This window comes from Acanthochromis polyacanthus, chromosome 12 (genome assembly GCF_021347895.1).
Source record: "Acanthochromis polyacanthus isolate Apoly-LR-REF ecotype Palm Island chromosome 12, KAUST_Apoly_ChrSc, whole genome shotgun sequence".
NCBI lineage: Eukaryota > Metazoa > Chordata > Actinopteri > Pomacentridae > Acanthochromis > Acanthochromis polyacanthus.
In genome coordinates, this window is record NC_067124.1 from 933,757 (window position 1) to 950,761 (window position 17,005).

Genomic DNA, 17,005 nt, shown 5'->3' on the forward strand with positions numbered 1-17,005 from the left:
GACACGGTGAAGTATAACGCTGTGCGGACGCGTTCATATGATTGGCTGAACAGTACACCCACCCCCACGTGGGGTGAGTTTTTGTGATTGGCTGAAAGGAGGGAGACATCTGATTGGCTACAGAAACTTCCGTGTTGAAAAAAATGCATTTGTGGATCGAGCTGACGGCAGAGCAGTCTCAAAAAAGATTCACACACAAAAGCAGTTTGTGAATGCAGAAATACATTTGTGAACTTTCTTAATTTATTTGTGGATGGCAGTTTACATTTGTGAATCCCAGTTCACATGTGTGAATTCTTCTGTGTGCATTTGTGAATTATGAGACTGTTCTAACTCCATAAAAAACTGGTTCCAGCTTAGGGGCACACAAAATGACTGATGCTGCAAAGATGCTGACAATTCAACATGTTCTGTTACTGCTTCAGATTATCTCCAACAGCCAGTAAATGCAGCTGTCATCCAGTTATTATCAGCCAGAGCGTTGCTTCACAGCTGATTAATGAGCAGCATTCTCTTACCTTCCATATGCTATATTTCAGCATGATTAGTTATGAGACGGAGAAAAACATTTCATTTCATAAAGCAGAGCCACTCTGACGCCTTCCTCTAATCATCCTGTATGTACACTGAAAAAAAGATTACAGCACAGCTCAACTAACCTAAAAATAGAAATAATGACTTTCATGAAAATATACATCCACATTTCATGTTTAGGAGGAAACATTCAAACCAAGTGACAAATCAGTACAATGCTGATTTTAAAAATGGATAAATTCAATGTTACATGAACCAGAAACCTGTCACCCACAATGTGCTGCCCGTACAGAGCACACCTCCCACCAACCTGAGTACAATATACCACACTAAAACCAGCTCTAGATAAACTCACCTACTAGTCAAAATATGAAGCTGCAAACAAGGAAGGCATACGGATTAAATAGTTTGCAAAGAGAGAATAGCAAAAATAAGCTGCTTTAAAATACCAGCTGTTAAAAAAGTTAAAGACATTTTTGACAATTAATTTCGACATGAAAAACACTTAAAAAAATGCCTACATCCCATTCAGGTGAACCTGTGTCGAGGTCCTGGTCTTCAGCATGCTGGCTTCATGAATGATGGAACTGGGGTTCTGTTATGTTAAATGTTTGCCATGAAACAGGTCTACTGGCATAAAGTAACACATGAATGGTTCAAATAATCAGCCTACAACAATGGACAAAAGTTTGAAATAGCTAGACGAAATAGAGAAAGAGTTGGAACAGGCAGTGGTGAATGGTGGAAAATTAGAAAAGCAATGGATGAAGAGTTGACACTTCAAAATGGAGGTCTTCTCACAGAGAAATTGCAAAGAAAGTCCAGGTGTCAGTGAGTCCAGTTTTCTTCTCCATCAAAAGGCTCAGAAACTGGAGGAAACTCTGATAAGTCTGGAAGACCCAAAGCCACAGCAGAATCAGAAGACAAGCTTCTAAGAGTCCACAGCTTGGAGATAGGAGCTCCCAGGACAACAGCTTCAATCAGCTTCATAGAGGTTGTAGGAAGAAGTCTCAGTTTAACTGTGGAGAGAAGACTTGGAGCTGCAGGTTTGACAGGTGGAGCTGCAGCAGAAAGCCGTTACTAAAGCATCAGAATAAGAATAAGAGGTTTCCTGGACCATGAAACACCACCAATGGACTACTGAAGACTGGAAGAAGGTCTTATGGACTGATGAATCTAAATCTGAAATCTTTGGTTAAGCAGCAGGATGTTTGTAGCCGTCCAGCAGGAGAAAGGATGGTTCCTCAGTGTGGAGCATCAGCTGTCCAACATGGAGGAGGAAGTGTGATTGTCCAGGGCTGTTCTGCTGGATCCAGGGTTGGTTCTTCTATGTTCTAGTTGGTCAGGGGTTCATCCTACAGCAGATAATGACCCAGAACATCAGTCCAAGCTCTGCAGAACCACCTCAGGAACAAAGAACCAGATGGTTTAGAACATGGAGTGGCAGCTCAGTGTCCAGACTTAAACCTCATGGAGCTGGTTTGGATGAACTGGACAGAAGAGTGGAAGCAAAGAACCTACACAACCTCACATTTATGGGAACTTCTGCTACAGAGCTGGAAGAACTTTCTGAAGAACATTTGATTTCCATCGAGGAAAGAATGAGTGAGTTCAACTGTTAGATCTGCCAGAGGAGGAACTTTGATGGGTCAAAGGTGTAGAATACATTTTGGTTTCTAAATTGATTTAAAAAACAAAAACAAAAACAAAACTGGTTATTTGTTCAATGCTTTCATTTTAGAGCACAATGAGACATTAACATGCAGAATTTCCAATAAAAACTGGAAAAATGGGGTTGTTCTGAAACTTGACTGGTAGTGTATACCTACATATCCACAGACTGCCGATCAGTTTTTACTAACCAATTTGTAAAACGGTATGCAGTTAGAACAATTAGTGCCTGTCCATGTAGAGACTCTTAAATTACTAACCATGATAACAAAGCAGCATTTAAGTACTGTGAGAAAATAAAGTGTTGTTTAAACACAATAAAATAAATACAACACCGTTCCAACTCTGCAGGTGGAGTATTCATGGAATCAATTAATTCGTCATGCATTAAAAGCATATTCCAATTAACTGCATCATTTCAATTCCACTAGTGGTGAACAACACTAACTCGCCTTTTATCCATAAAAGAACAATGTTGGCCTCATTTAGATCATTAAATAGAGATACTGGTCCTATCCTGAAGTAAACCCGTGCCCCGTTGATAAACTCCTCCTCTCTTAGAGCCGGGTTCTGCTCGAGGTTTCTTCCCTGTTAAAAGGGTGTTTTCCTGCCACTGTCTCCTTTGGGCTTGCTCTGGGGGTCAGGCATATGGGTTCTGTAAAGCGTCTTGAGACGATTTGACTGTAATTGACGCTATATAAATAAAATTGAATTGAATTCTTGCATTGGTCCAAGTGCAAAGAATCGAGATGTGCGCATCTTGGAGGAAGTAATTTAAGTGGACAAAGTGCAGCTGCTCCTGGTGTGATGCTGCTTTGGCTCCAGAAAGACTGAGGCGATGTATGATCAATATGTCCCCTCAGCTTCACTGTAAGATGCTTGATCGTTTTTTGGATCTGTCCCCGTCTAACATACATGCCATCGCTGTGGGACTGAGCAGGAGATTAATGAAGTAGGAGGAGGAGGGAGGTGATGTCTGTTCCCGGGCTCAAGAGTGACACTCAAAGCTGGATCTACTTTACACACCATTAAACCAGCAGTCCCAGGGATGGAGGGCGGGAACACAGCAGCATAATAACAGGGTGGCTTATGATGCAGACTTTGATCTACTCACAGAGACTGAAATTAAACAAAAACACACATACAAAGAGACACCCATTTAACAGAGCTACCTGTGAACAAAGCCACAGTGTGTGCTGTGATGGTTGGTTCGGTGGCTGAAAGTCTGACATCATGGCAGAAAAACCGCAGGTAAAAGTAATAACATGTCTGCGTTCTGTTTGGTGAGTCACTTCCAGAGTCCCTGTACAGTCTTTCTTTCACAGCAGACATTTTGACTGTAATGTAAGTTAAACTTGGTGGTTATTCAAATGTTCCAGTGAGCCTTGACAGAGTGACAGTGAGCCAACACGTCTTTGAAATGTGACGTAACTGTAAGAGTTTCAAAACTCAATCACTGCTCGATAACTTTATTATTTCTAAGTAGGACAAGAGACTTTCTTTTTTTATGAACAATCAAAAACAGATACTTTAGGACTATATAGAAACTACAAGCTCTAAAGTAGAAACCCAAAGCAACAAAAGTGAATACACCTGTGATCACTAACTATTCTATCTGCATTAACATGATAATAAAATGACTGATGAACAGCAGAAACTTCTCATTGTTGGACCTAAAAGCCGTTTCTATCTGCATCATACTCAAACACAGTTGCAGCAATAATCAGGAGGAATAGAACAGTACCACTAATCAGAGACCCCAACTTGTACAATCTAGCTCTGAAAAACAGATGAGCAAGAGCTTCAGACTTTGTACAGCAATTAAAAGTTTCAGTGAAAGCTCAGACAGTGAGAAAGACGTTGCACAGCATCAGCCTCCATGGATGGCCTTCAAAGGAAAAATGCTTTGCTCGTTGTACATGACAAGAAGAGTACTGGGACCACATTCACTGCTCAAATGAGACAAAGATGAATGAAATCAGCACAGATGGAGTCCAGCATCTCTGGCACCAACCTGACTAGAACCACAACAGTGAGCACATGGTCCTCAGAGTGAAGCACAGAGGTGGGAGTGTGAGTGCAAAAAGTATTGGGGAGATGGCTTTTATAGATGGCAGCATTGATGTGTGGGTATAGATCAAAACACTGACTCCCAGGCTGCAAAAACCTGTGTGAAGAGGGATATTCCAGCATGATAATGATGCAAAGCACTCTGCCAAAATCACACAACAGTTTGTAAAGAAGGAAAACGTAAAACTACGATCAGGCCCAACACGCGTTCTAACATGAATCCAACAGTAATCCTCTGGGGGTATTTTAGAGACAGAGACAGAGCAACCACCTCTCCAGATGAAAAACTAGTCTCAGAAGAATGACAGAACATCTCATTCAGCCAGTCATCAGAACAAGAGTTCATATCCATCCATTACTGATCCTCATCAGGGTTGTGTGGGGGTGGGGGGTTTCTTAAGGTGAAGACATCCACAAGTCTTAACTGAGTTTCTCTCCACACATGTCAGCAACAGAATAGAATACCTTCAGCAGTCAGCCAGTAAATACATAAAAACTATGCATCAGCGTCCATTTTTTGCTGTCTAATGCTCTCTGTGCTGCATTGAATTTTATTAGAAGTGAGGACTAAGCGTATGAAAACAATATATAATTCCCTTTAAATAAGTTTAAAGTGTTTACAAATGCATTGGTGACTTGCCCATGATGCATCCTGCTTTCCCTCTAAATTAAGCTGAGAGAGGCTCCAGCTCCTCTACGATCCTCTGTCAGATTAAGCAGTGTATAGAAAATGGATGGATGGAGGTTTACAACGCCGTTTGTTCCTTTAAAGAAGCCCTTTGCTTACATAAGCCTTTAAAGACAAACACTAGTAAAGAATTACTCCCCTGTTGGTTTCTCTCTCCCTCACGTCTTCATCTCATCCTCTCTGACACATTCAACTCTTCAGACCACTATTAGCTCCTCGGCTGTCACGCTGCATGCTGGTCCTCAGGGCGTTGGAGCGGTTTTCAAACAGTGACTCTTAGAGGCTCTCTGACCATCTCCGGTAATTCTAGATGGCTCTATGATCACATTACCTTCCCGTCCCCTGTCGCCTATAGCACAACGGGCTTCTACTATCAGGAAGTGTTCAAGTGTGTCCATTTATCACACTTTTTTTACCGCTGTAACAGCTTCTGCCACCAGACAGATGCTGTGTCCTGTATCTGGGTCGCAGTGTCTGTAGCCTTCTCCATTTCAGCAAAGCCGCCCACCACTGTCATGTTGTTACCTCAGAAAACAATACTCCTTATCTCATCACCTCGTTGTACAAGAAAAACAAAAAGAGAAACAGCTCTGATGTCAGTCTGTCTCTATAATCCCCAGGGAACGTAAGACACAACAATACAGGAACCTATTAGAATACCGGTCTAATGTGGGTGGAAGCACGGTGGTCTAAATACCACTTTTATAAGAGGACATGGTGCTGCATCTCAGAGGAGTATGGCTCCATTTCAGTTTGACATTACGTTAATTTTGGTTTACATAAGTGCAAAGCAAATGCTTTTGTGTTTAGTAGAGAACAGATTTAAGTTTAATGTTTCAGGTGCTGTAATTTATTCAACCGCCTGCAGAACCTCGACGGACCTAAATGCTCAAAAACCCACGACTCCTACTGTTGCTATGTCAAGCTTTCTTTTCTCACACCGTCGGTTTATAAGGATAAGGGCGGCAGACTGATCAGTCAAAATTCAAAGTCGTTTTTTTAACGCGACAAGTACTTTATTGCAATTCCGAGAGACAAATTGTTCATTTTTTTCCAGCTATCAATTCTGCCAGCTGAGATGACAACCTTTCCAAATAGATTTTATCAGCTGTAGCAGACGGAGGTCAGGCTGATCTACCGGCGTTTCATCCCTCCCAACAATCGGAGGACAAATCTGGTCTGGGGCTTTGGTGTGAGCTGATGTTTGGCCATGACTATTTGGTAATGAGAGAAGATTACAGCTCCAGTTTCAAACCTCACGAGCTTCTTGTAGACTCACTGGGGCTTGTTACGGCCTGTGATGGCCGTGTGTGGGAAAAGGACCTTTGAACACCTTTTTTTGTCTGGATGGCGTAGATTGACAACACCTCGACAACTGAGCTCCAGATTCCCAGCTGGCAGTCATGAGGAGTGATGAACCTGGAGCTCCAGACCTCCTCCCAGCCGTGGTCCTTCCCACCTTTGGATTGGTCTATCACCATGACTCCTCCTCCCACAATCACTGCACATGTCCATAAAACTGTAACCAGGTTCTTAGTCATGGTGGTTGTATTGGTGATCAGTCCACTCTGGTGCCTCTGTACTGCTGTTGTGTGGTCCTTTGGTCTGTAGATACTTGTGGTGGTTACTACGGACAAACTGAAGCTTCTGTGTGCGGCTGCTGATTTGGAGTGGAGCCCCAAGTCTCAGTAGAGACTGAGGCTCCAATCAGCAGTCGGCCAACATAGGGAATGAAGCTGTTTAGTATTTATTAGAGTTTACAGTCGTCGTGTACTGTGTGTGTGTTCAGAGGCCCCGGTTTTCTTTAGTTTGTTTTGTGCACTGTTGTATTAGTTTTTGTTACTGGTGGTGGGTGTTGTTCCCGGTTTTAAGTTTGGCTAGGGAGTTTAGCTGTTTTGCTTTGTGTTTAGCTTAGTTACAAACTGTTAACTTTCATTTTATTCTGTGCTTAATATCTGTTATGTTATGTGTTATGTTAAATTATGTTCTCTTATCACCTTTATGTTCCATTTTCTACTTATCAATAAATGAATTTACCAGAACCAACAACAGCTGGTTATTTAGTTGAGTCCAGCCAAGTCTGTCATCTATCTGAGGTTGGAGTAACAGGCTGCCCCAATAACATTAACATTAACACACTAAAACTAGAATGCTTCTGATTATCCACTTTTCTAACTCATGAAAACATTCTAGCCTTTGAGGCAAACATTAGCAACAGAAAATAAAACTGAGAGTTTAAATCTTAATCCTAATTTCACTGAAAAACAATGAATGACTTATGTAGCCTTCTGCTTTTGTGTTTCTTTGGCACTGCAAAGAATTATTAGTGTTTAAGGAAGCTACTTCAAAATGAGCCCGGTTTACTTATTTAGGCTAACGTTAGAACTACAAGGTGGCTGAAAATAGCTTCTTTGACTGATTTTTGTGTAGTTCAGAGCTAACGCATTACAAAACAAGAACCCTCTAAAAGCCGTCTTTAATAAATACAGACAAATGACATGTTAAATGACAAAGGTTAAATTTGTCTCAGTAAAAAAAGCAGCATCCTTGCTAGCTGCTGATTAGCTTACACACCTGTTTATATTTTTGAAAGGTTATTTTATTCAGTTTCAGTTTTCTGCTAAACAGGAGAAAAAGCTTTTAGGATGAGAACTTTGGTGACTATTGTGCTGGAAAAATGCTTTGGCTAGTTGTTTTAAATCCAATAATGAATAATGCTGTGATGCTAATGTTAGCTCAAACTCTGACTGCTATTAGGACTGGCTTTCAAACACCTGGTAGTTAACGGGGCCCTTTGTACCTAATCAGTAATGTTAGATAGGGAGTTAATTATATGCCAACTATTGACCTGTAAGGTAACGCTAGGCTACACGTGTATGTAATGAGCTACAAAGCTACAACATGCTAATAACTGCAAATTATATTACAACACACTATGTTTCTTCCAGTTTTTTCCGCTGCTTTTACATTTTTGAGGTTAATAAAAAGAAATAAGGACCAAATTTTCCTTTAATTATCTCTATTTCTATTTCCTTCATCTTGCACACTATACCTTCTATAAAGACTTCAGTTTCTACACCTTTATCTGCAGTGATCACAGAGGTCTGTTCTCTTTCAACACTGAATGAGTAATTATAATATTAACAGGAAAATGTGTAGATTTCTGTCAGATATAGTGCCACAGAATATACTCTACATGGATCAGTCCGGTTTACTCTCATTCATAGTCATCCCTGCAAACACCCGTTTTGACTTATAAAAATCTCAATATGTTATTTTTTCATTGCCAGAAAATTTTCCTCCTTCTACAGACTCAGTTCCAGCTCTTGTGTTTTTGAACTGATGGAAAACTTGTTTAAGGGGTAGGAGTCGCATCCTAAACTTTGTGAGCAGGAAGTGGAGGATAATAGTGCTAATTACCCCGTCAGGATGTTTAAAACAGCGAGGAGAATAGAGCTGTCAGCAAAGTTAACACCTCCTACTCTGTAGTCAAAGGCTGCTCGAGCTAAATATACACATTTTGCACAATTACAGGTGTATAGAAGCTTGAATAATGCTGACAAAAGTAAAATCTTGCAATTGGCCCACATTATCCCTAAAGCAAGGCTGTTAACTGAAAGCTCTGAATCATGAAATTAATTAAGGCGGGACAAAAAAAGAAAACACTGTCAAGCGTTACTGAATAATGGAAAAAACAGGGTGCTGTGAGCAAAAAGTGAAGTAAGTGATTGCTGTCAGCTAAAACGAGCCACGCTGTGCTGCTAATACAGCTTTCTACAAAAGATGAAGATGAATTAGAAGACCTTCAGCATCTCTTGGCTTTTATTGCACAGTATCGGCGTAAGCATTTTAGAAACATCAAAACATCTGACTACGCCACGTATCCACATTTGTTGGTCATCGTCTGTTGCCTCGCGGTGCACAGTAAATGTCTCACCTCATAGGACGTCATGCAACGCATGGACGCAGGGAGCGTGGCGTTGCTGTCATCTATCACCTGCAGCAGCTCCTCACACACCGTCAGCGGCAGCACCACAGGATGTCCTAAGGCATTGACCTCCCAGCTAGCAACAACCCTGAAAACACACACACACACAGAGTAACAGAGTACGGGTGATTTATTGTGACTAGCACAGCATTATACAACGAAGATGATGCCCAGAATAGCTGCTGTAAATCTCATGTTAAAGCGTTTGCTCTGACATTTTAATTAAGTGGTTTGAAAGTGTAAACTGAAATAGATAACTAGGGCTACACGGGAGTGGATTGATAGTGAGAGTGTGCCTGTGGACCAATATATTGTATGTCTGTGTGAGAGACACAAAAGGAAGAGGGGACTGAAACGAGAAAAGGAAGAGTGATTGAAAGACTGGGAGAAGATTGATGCTCTGTCAATGTGAGGAGCTGATCCAGTTTGTTTGGGTGACATTTCACCATCTGTGCAGCTCCTGAGAGGATAAAGTCTTTGTAAAGTTTTGGTAGTTGTACTTAACACGCCACACAACAAAAACACCACCGCTGCACCAAAGGATATGTTCATCCCCTGAGAGAATTTGTTATTAGCGACTCAAGATCAGTGTCTCTGTTAGAGGCTGACCAACGCTCGGTTTGTAGGGCTGATACTTATTTTTAGGGAGTACAGATTCAGACATCAACACATGAGCTGATACTGGTAAGGTTGAAAGTTTGAGTTTCATTTTTGTGACTTCAGTGTGAAAAAAAATACTGTGGAATAAATGGGTACCTTACATCCAATGTCTAGTGCTTTTTTTAATAGACAAAATAGTGTAGTTTTAGATTATAGCACCAAAAATTGTGTATCACTCGCCCTTTAGTGACCTTTTGCTTGATGTTTGCTGAAAAGTAGGTGAAAATGACCATATTTTGGTGACAAAATCATTTGAATACACACATTAATCCTGTTGCTGCTTGCAAATTATTGGTTACTTGCTTACTATTAACCTAAGAATAAGAGCTCAATGTTGTGTTCTTTTGAGTGAGTATCAGTTTCAGTGGTTGCAATTAGAAATGATGTCATACCAGCGAGTTCTTCCCAAGATGTCCGGTGACAATTTTGTTTGGAAATTTTGAGACTCTAGGTAAGAATTTGGTTTTTGATTCCCCCTATAGAGTTGATTTAATTGTAAATCTGCATGTGCTATACATCAGTCTCTTTGTAATTTAGTTGGGAATAGAGCAGTACCCAACACATAAGTGTATTCTAACATTAGCTAAGTAAAATCATAACTTTTACTAACCCTACCCCCATCAATTTTCAGTTTGTGAAAAAAATACATGCTGTCGTAAAAAAAACTTGCATTCACTCAATTGTCAATGTAGAGCAACCAAAATTGAATCACTGATACCCATTTATATGGGCTACAAGCAGTTTACATTGTTTTAACCTAATAACTTTAATAAATTGAGATCAAGTTTTTTTTACAGCCAAGTTTTCATATTTGTTTTAGAAAACGTCTGCCAATTTTGCACGTATTCACGTACTTATTCAATGATAAAGTCAACATATCCAGCCAGAACAGCTAAGGAAAGGCTTTTTATATTTTTACAGAAGCTTTTGAAAGGAGAATGTTTGAAATACTGAGGCAGAAGTGTCCAGGATATATAAGTAACTGGCAGAGATACAGTGACGGCTGTGCTTCACAGTTCAGGTCCAGGAAAGTCAACGGCAAACTGCTTTCCTCCAGAAAAGACTTCAATCTTAATGAGCTTTCATATGAGTACTCTGAGGCCAATGAAGGGAAAAACATTTCACAGTATTGGATCAGTTGTTAAATGTGCCTTTCAGCGAGGAATAACAAAATGCAACGAGGGTGTGAGTGGTGCATCTGCTATTGTGGAAATCATAAAAGATTTTGCATAAATGACTCAATTTTCAGATTCCTGAGAACATTTGACCCTAGATTGATATATTTTGAGTCCATGAAACAGAAATGGATTTTTTGCCCTAAATGTCACTAAAATCTAACTAGAACCTCAAACCTTATTAGCAGTGGATGCATGTGTACTGGATTATCACAGCCTCTGCATGTGTGGAATTTCTTTGTGACAGCAGTTAGTTTCAAAAACGGACCAAACGCCAACCTCACAACTGAGATTTGTACTGAACTATGATTTTTGTGGACCACTACAGCCCTATATTGTGCATTTATATACATTACCAGTAAAGTTTGGACACACCTTCTCATTCAATGGTTTTTATTTAATTATTTTCTACATTGTACATTAATATTGAAGACATCAAAACTATAACAGAATACATATGGAATTATATTGTAAACCAGAAAATAATACAAATAAATAAAAAGCATTGAATGAGAAGTCTAAACGTTTTACTGGTAGTGTACATATAGTAGGTTAGTGTTAAATTGAAAAGTTGAAATTTGGAAAATGATGGGATCACTGTTTAATAATTTCTCAAGAATTAATTTTACTCATGAGTTAGTAACGTATGACAGAGTTCTACTCCGCACCGCTGCCTGCTCTGCTGCATGTGCTGTGAGACTGTAATAAACAATGCAGTCAGAGCTGCTCCACTGTACAAACTATGCAATTTTTGGTTTATTTACCTATTATTCAGAAAAAAAAACATTGACAACAACAACATACCGACACTGACTAAATATACACCAATACATATATATCTGTAACAAGTAAATAAAATCTGATAATACTGGCCTACAGATACACTACTGTTCAAAAGTTTAGGGTCACCCAAACTATTCCATGTTTCCCATTAAACTCCCACTTTTATCCATGTGCTAACATAACTGCACAAGGGTTTTCTAACCATCAATGAGCCTTTCAGCACCATTAGCTAACACAATGTAGCATTAGAACACAGGAGTGATGGTTGATGGAAATGTTCCTCTGTACCCCTATGGAGATATTCCATTAAAAATCAGCCGTTTACAGCTACAATAGTCATTTACCACATTAACTATGTCTGCACTGGATTTATCATTCATTTAATATGATCTTCATTGAAAAAAAACTGCTTTTCTTTCAAAAATTAGGACATTTCTAAGTGACTTCCAGCTTTTAAACGGTGGTGCAGATTCCCAATTCGTTTGACTTGAAGCAAATGCAGTTAAGATCTCAAACCAGCAAACAACATAAATGTTTGTGCCTGGAAATGTAGTAAATGTCCTCCTATCTATCAATAACCATGTAGTATATTGAAATGAGTTCTATAATAAAGAAGTTGTGCTTATGATTTCCTTTAGTCTTAATTTCCACGTCTGTGAGACCGACTGTTTCCTGCTGTACTGGACTGTAATGGTGCCTCCGACTTTCACTCAACTCGTAATCAAGTCACTGCCATTAGTGACAAACATAATCCACTTAGGCACTGGCTCACTGATTCTCCAGCCAATTACTGCCAGTTTTAACAACGCATACTGCAACCTCTGGTCGCAGTCAACTGTAACCGACTGTATCCCGAATAAGAGGGCCATCATCATGGGAATACGGCTCCCCAGGCATAACATTTAATTTAAAACTGTCAGAGATGACTGATGAAGGATGGATGGTAAATTATTTAGGGGGAAATGGAAGTGTGAGTAACACCAGCATTTAGCTTTGCCAGAGTTCAGAAAAAAGTCTGAAACGGTTCAGAGGCAGTAGTGAAGCCGATCAGACTGTAATGTTGGGCTTGTTTTGTAACTGACGAGGACTTTGGGATGCTTATTGTAGGCCTAAACACTGAGCAGCAAATAACAAATAAGGAAAGACTGATAAATTAGACGTACTGATACGGGCTTCCTCAGTTAAGGATACGTTTGATAGTTATTCCTCCACCTGGGAGCAACGACGTGTTTGTGTAAAAGTCTCATTCAGGAGATATCATGGGAACCTGAATCCTAATCGTTCAGCTTTTATTAGCCACATACTGATTAAGTTTTATTCTCCCTTCATTTACATCTCACTTAATTTACACTTAAGTGGATTCTACAGACTTAAATCTGAATTAAAATGTGTGACACTTTGAACAAACAGGTGTAACCTTCTAAACATGGGTACCTAAGTTGTTAATATGATACAACATACAATAAAAGTGAGTCATTTCAAAGTTGAACAGTGTATCTGTTCTTGTGGTAAGTTAAATACAGTTTACCGGATTAAAAATGAAGACCCTACAAGAGGAACTCAATCTTTTATTTTGTCAATATTTCGCATCTCAAGCTTTATTCCTATTGACAGATTTAATTCTCCTCAGCATAAAAGATATTATTTAAAATTACTGTACTTTGAAAAGTATGAATACTGTATCTTGACAATTTCCATATATCCAATTATATATATATATATATATATATATATATATACACACGTGGACAAAATTGTTGGTACCCCTCAGTTAAAGAAGGAAAAACCCACAATTCTCACTGAAATCACTTGAAACTCACAAAAGTAACAATAAATGAAAATTTATTGAAAATTAAATAATCAAAATCAGCCATCACTTTTGAATTGTTGATTAACATAATTATTTAAAAAAACAAACTAATGAAACAGGCCTGGACAAAAATGATGGTACCCATAACTTAATATTTTGTTGCACAACCTTTTGAGGCAATCACTGCAATTAAACGATTTCTGTATTTGTCAATGAGCGTTCTGCAGCTGTCAACAGGTATTTTGGCCCACTCCTCATGAGCAAACAGCTCCAGTTGTCTCAGGTTTGATGGGTGTCTTCTCCAAATGGCATGTTTCAGCTCCTTCCACATATGTTCAATGGGATTCAGATCTGGGCTCATAGAAGGCCACTTTAGAATAGTCCAACGCTTTTCTCTCAGCCATTCTTGGGTGTTTTTGGCTGTGTGTTTTGGATCGTTGTCCTGTTGGAAGACCCATGACCTGCGACTGAGACCAAGCTTTCTGACACTAGGCAGCACATTTCTCTCCAGAATGCCTTGATAGTCTTCAGATTTCATCGTACCTTGCACACTTTCAAGACACCCTGTGCCAGATGCAGCAAAGCAGCCCCAAAACATTACTGAGCCTCCTCCATGTTTCACCGTAGGGACAGTGTTCTTTTCTTCGTATGCTTGGTTTTTGAGTCTATGAACATAGAGTTGATGTGCCTTACCAAAAAGCTCCAGTTTGCTCTCATCTGTCCAAAGGACATTCTCCCAGAAGCTTTGTGGCTTGTCAACATGCATTTTTGCAAATTCCAGTCTGGCTTTTTTATGAGTTTTTTTCAGCAGTGGTGTCCTCCTTGGTCGTCTCCCATGAAGTCCACTTTGGCTCAAACAACGACGAATGGTGCGATCTGACACTGATGTACCTTGGCCTTGGAGTTCACCTTTAATTTCTTTGGAGGTTGCTCTGGGCTCTTTGGATACAATTCCAACGATCCGTCTCTTCAATTTGTCATCAATTTTCCTCTTGCGGCCACGTCCAGGGAGGTTGGCTACTGTCCCGTGGGTCTTGAACTTCTGAATAATATGAGCCACTGTTGTCACAGGAACTTCAAGCTGTTTAGAGATGGTCTTATAGCCTTTACCTTTAAGATGTTTGTCTATCATTTTTTTTCGGATGTCCTGGGACAATTCTCTCCTTCGCTTTCTGTTGTCCATGTTCAGTGTGGTACACACCTTTTCACCAAACAGCAGGGTGACTACTTGTCTCCCTTTAAATAGGCAGACTGACTGACTATGAGTTTGGAAACACCTGTGATGTCAATTAAATGACACACCTGAGTTAATCATGTCACTCTGGTCAAATAGTTTTCAATCTTTTATAGAGGTACCATCATTTTTGTCCAGGCCTGTTTCATTAGTTTGTTTTTTTAAATAATTATGTTAATCAACAATTCAAAAGTAATGGCTGTTTTTGATTATTTAATTTTCAATAAATTTTTATTTATTGTTACTTTTGTGAGTTTCAAGTGATTTCAGTGAGAATTGTGGGTTTTTCCTTCTTTAACTGAGGGGTACCAACAATTTTGTCCACGTGTATATATATATATATATATATATAGATATAGATATAGATATATATAAGTATTGCAATCTGGTGCAGTATTCATTTCACAACGAATCTCTGTAAAGTCACTTTATCAATATGTGCAATTTAAAGCTCTTGTTTTACTAGAAGTGCCGTTCTTTCCCATTGTATTTTATTGTATTTTTAATTATTCTTTATTGTTTTGTATTTTTATTGTATATATTTTTCTAAGCACCAAATAGAGCAGCGCTCCCAATGTCATTGCATACTTGTTATACAATGACAATAAAGGCTTTCTATTCTATTCTATGTCCACTGTCACTGAAGGTGCCGTCTTTGAACATAATCTCCCTTCTCACTTGTATTTGCTCCACTGTCAGGACCATGCTTTTACTGTGGTAGTCTTAACCTGGTCCATGCCAAACATTTTGAGCTCCGTGTAAATCAAACAGGTTTATCCTGGTCTCATCTGACCAAGAATGTGCTCCCAGTATTCACCAGGCCTCTTATCTTTTAACTAAGCTTACTCTTGCAGTTTAGTACCTATGAGCATGCAATATTGTTCTTTCTTGCTATCTATAGGGGTTCACATATAAAAGTAGCCCCATATTGTCTCCAATTTCCATCCATAACCATTATGCCAACACTGAAGCCCGTGTCCATCTGTTTATCAGAGACAAACAGAGAAATCAGTGCTCTGTCTGTAGTGGAGGAGGACGGTCACTGCTGCTCTGATTACTGGTACAATAAATCGTTCTCCAATCTTCTGTATCCTTTTACATCTTTGTGAAGCTGCACAATCAGATTTTTAAAGTTCTTCTGGCATTTTTTTTTCCATGTGCGGCCATGATACAGATGTGCAGATAGACATCAGCCCACAGGTCTAAAACTGAGAAAGTTCTAGTCTTCACAGGTCACTTTAAACCTACATTCATGCAGTTAGACTAATTAGAAGTTCCAGTATAAGACCACCTAAACAAAGCTCTCTCACGGCTGATGATGAGCTGCTTGTGAGCTTCCAAAGTATGTATATTTCATTGTTCAAAAGACGCATCACTCTACTCGTCAACTTAGAAATACTGCAATTATTAAGAGGTGATGCAATTTGAAAATGTTCTTTCAGACTTTCCTGGATGTCACAACGGGCTGAATCGTTGGTGCAACCCAGGAACGTTTCACATTATGTTGCAGAGTTCAGCTGTGGTAAAGCAGAGCAGTGATGCCACTCTACCAGGCTGAAGAAGGCAAAACACAGCAGAGTACATAAAGACAGGATGTGACGACGACAGGGCAAATGTAAATATTAGCCAATGTGTCAGCAACGGTATTACAACACGCGAAAACAGGCATCCATACACAGCGGCTAGAATAAAAAGTGGAACAGCAGATATCATTGCTGCATGTCTAGCAGGGGTAATTTTACCTCTATGGTATGAAATGACTGATACAATAAATAAAAAAAACAGAATTCAGAGGCTAATCATTATTCAGGTTTCACAAAAACAGCAGCACTCCAGTGAAAAGTTGCTGTCAGAGCTTGTTTCAGCAGAATAACATCTTACTTGGTACCTGTGGTTAAAGACGTCTCACAGTTCAGAATATCATTCAACGGCACTCTTAACACTGACAGAACACTGGCCCTCCTTCTCCTTTTGCATGACTTTGCCTCTAATTACCCTTTCTCCGTCAGTCAGCCGGGGGCTTGTCAAAATGCTAGAAACAACAAAACCTCTCTTTCTGATTTCACTCCTCGGGGCCGAAGGAAAGAAGAGGAGGAGGAGAGAAAAAATGCTGAGTGCTGATTCAGTTGAAAATAATGAGGGTGGAAAGCTCTTCCAGTGGGGTGCTGCTGTACTGAACATGGAGAACCACATGCAGCACATCCACCTACACCTCTCTAATGCATCACAGCAAGGTACACGGAACCTCGCTCCAGTCAAAACAGCCTCCCCTGGATGTGCAATGCAGCTTATGCAACTGACAACTCTGAAGACAGCGTTTGATGGCAAGCTAATTCACAAAATAATAGACAATTATGTCTGAGCAGGGACCCTTAGCGCCAAGTGTTCCATG

General features: G+C 39.7%; 1 protein-coding gene across 1 annotated transcript in view; it reads right to left on the bottom strand.

Annotated features, from left to right (window-relative positions):
• ube3d (ubiquitin protein ligase E3D) overlaps window positions 1-17,005 on the bottom strand; it is a 32,931-nt gene that overhangs the window by 4,020 nt on the left and 11,906 nt on the right. Inside the window, exon 9 of the mRNA XM_022204978.2 lies at window positions 8,901-9,039. Within this exon, the coding sequence (XP_022060670.1) occupies window positions 8,901-9,039 (139 nt within the window). The remainder of the gene's footprint in view (window positions 1-8,900; window positions 9,040-17,005) is intronic.